This window comes from Micromys minutus (assembly GCF_963924665.1).
Source record: "Micromys minutus genome assembly, chromosome: 2".
NCBI lineage: Eukaryota > Metazoa > Chordata > Mammalia > Rodentia > Muridae > Micromys > Micromys minutus.
The window spans coordinates 92,452,677-92,455,448 of NC_137971.1; the positions used below are offsets into that span (position 1 = coordinate 92,452,677).

At 43.1% G+C, this 2,772-nt stretch overlaps 1 protein-coding gene across 1 annotated transcript; it reads right to left on the bottom strand.

Moving 5' to 3' along the window:
* Positions 1 to 609: 609 nt before the first annotated feature.
* On the bottom strand, positions 610 to 1,560 carry LOC308418051 (olfactory receptor OR51C1-like; the record flags this gene model as incomplete). The annotated part of the gene is made up of 1 exon (XM_080913386.1): positions 610 to 1,560. One exon carries the CDS (start codon positions 1,558 to 1,560, stop codon positions 610 to 612), a length of 951 nt encoding a protein of 316 aa, XP_080769512.1.
* Between the last annotated feature and the right edge of the window lie 1,212 nt (positions 1,561 to 2,772).

The following is a 2,772-nucleotide window of genomic DNA, read 5'->3' on the forward strand; positions in this document are numbered from 1 at the left end:
TGTCCAGGAGTGAAGGTGGGATTGTGAGCTGTAGTGTAAGAATTTCCTGGTGAGAGTGAAAGGAGCCTAAGCCCCTACAGGCTGCAGCCCTAGCTGCCTTGTCAGCTCGCTTGGTTCCCTTGGAAACAATGGAATCATCAGTCTGCTGAGATCTGCAGTGGACAATCCCAATACCTGTGGGGAGATGGGAGGCCTTTACCATGGCCATAATTTGATTTGCATTAGTTACTGATCCCCTGTTTGTTGTAAGTAACCCACACTCCTTCCACGCTGTCGTGGTATATTTAGGTGATATCATTTAGTAATTTGGAATGATAAAATGTTTTATTTCCACTTATGAATAGAAGTGCTGCTATTTCTGTTGGAAAGCAATATCACTGAAATCTGTCACGCTACCATCATGACATTTTAGAGAACACTGAAATTTTGAAAAAAAAAATGCAGTTTACATTAGTCTCTTTTGGCTTATACATTCTTTCTTGAAACTAATCCAACATTTTCATAACTCTTAATGTAAAAATGTTACAGTATCTCTCAGCATTGTAGCCCCCTTAAAATTCACATTCCTCTTCCACAGAGTGCCAAAGGCAGAAAACATGAAACAACCATCTAGCTCTTTGTCATACTGGAACGGAGAACTTTCAACACAGACTTCCGAATCTGTTTGGTCTTCACACTGTAGATGATGGGGTTCATGACAGGAGGGATCAGCAGGTAGGCATTGGCAATCATAGTATGGACATATGGGGGAGCTCTTTTCCCAAATCTGTGGACAAAGGACAGACTGAGCAGTGGAATATAAAACACAGCCACAGCCCCAATATGGGAGACACACGTGCTGAAGGCTTTCTTCCTCTCTTCTGGGGAAGCAATGCTGAGGACAGTTCTAATGATCAGGACATAGGAAAGGATGATGAAGACAGAGTCAAGTCCAGCAGTGGAGATGAGGGCAGTGAGCCCAACTGCACTGTTGATCCTGGTGTCTGTGCATGAGAGCTTCATGACATCAGGGTGGAAACAGTAGGAGTGGCGGAGCACATGACTGTTGCAGAAGGACAATCTTTTTAGGAGCACTGCCAGGGGAGTCTGGATTAGGGTTCCCCGAGTGATGATTGCTACTCCAATTACTACTATTTTAAGATCAGTTAAGACTGAACTATATCTGAGAGGGTTAGAGATGGCCACGTAACGATTAAAAGCCATAGCCAGTAGCACTGAGGATTCCATGACAGTGAAGAGTTGAATGAAGAACATCTGTGACAAGCAGGCATTGAAGCTGATCTCCCTGGCGTTGAACCAGAAAATCCCCAGCATGGTGACCAGAGTGGATATGGACAGCCCGAGGTCAGTGGTGGACAGCATGGAGAGGAAGTAATACATGGGCTCGTGGAGGCTGGGCTGAGTGATAATGACAAAGAGAATCAGGCTGTTCCCTGAGAGGGCAGTCACATAGAGAAAGCAGAAGGGAATGGAGATCCAGGTGTGGAAGGCTTCCAGCCCGGGCACGCCAGTGAGCAGAAAAATGACGGAAGAAGTTGTGGTGTTTTCTAAGGTTGACATATTGAATTCAAACTTCAGTATTTTCAGATGAGTGTCCTACAGTGATATTATATACTTATTAGTGATGTACCCAGTACAAAGTGGGTCACTTCATTAGTAAATGTTTCTGAAAGACAATAGTTGTTACTAATGATAGCATGTTACAAATGGCATAGGAAAACTGGAGAAACAACTGAGACCATTACCTTAGAGAAACAATGTCATGGAATAAAGAATATAAGGATAAAATTTATACAAAAATAATATTTTGAGTGAATTATGCCAGACTTGGAAAGGCATAAACCACATGTTTTCTTTTACATATGGAAACATTTTTGGAAGCATATGAAAACATAAGAGGGAGCAATGTTGCTGTGTGTTTTAGGAGGGGTGACTAGTGAAGCAGACAAAGTTTGGCATTCCTCTCCACAGTGAAAGGGTAAGGAGGGGAAGAGATGTGGCTCAATAGGAAGACATTACAGAGTAGATGTGAAGCTATAGCATTTGTCCCAGAGCCAGAAGAAAAAGGAAACGAGAAAGAGAAAAAAAGAAGGAAGGAAGGAAGGAAGGAAGGAAGGAAGGAAGGAAGGAAGGAAGGAAGGAAGGAAGGATGGGTGTAAGAGTGGGAGGGAGAAAGAGATAGAGGTGAGGAGAGGGGAAGAAAAGAAAAACATACCGTAACAAAACTCTGTACAGTAATATCAATTTCCTCAATAACCTCAACTCCATTATAAAATACTTGACTCTTCCCTCCATTACCCTGCTCCTTGTTACTTGCCAGTCATCATATGTTGCCTATCTGTCTTCAGTGCAACAACAACATGATCATGGTTCATGAGGTGGAAATTTGGCATCTGGCATCAGCTGAGATGTAACCATCTGCTTCAGTCTGGCTCCGTTTTTAAAATACTAAGACCTCAGTGTTTTGAAACAAGGCACATTCCTTACAATTCTGTGTATTGGAGTGTAGCAAAACTAGGTCCTGAACTCAGGTCCTCAGAGAGCAGCATTTGAGATTTCAGCCCTGAGCTGTGTGTTCACCTATAACTGATGGGTGGGGGAGGAGAGTCGTGCACCCTCTGTGCCTTCCTTGGGCTCATGCACAAGATTCTCGCACAACATGACTTTGTACCTCTTGAAATATAAAACAAGAGCCCCCTGTAACTTCACCTTCCCTCCAAATCTCCTGAGATTGATTAGGTCACAGGACTCAGTTACTCTTTGTGTAATGAA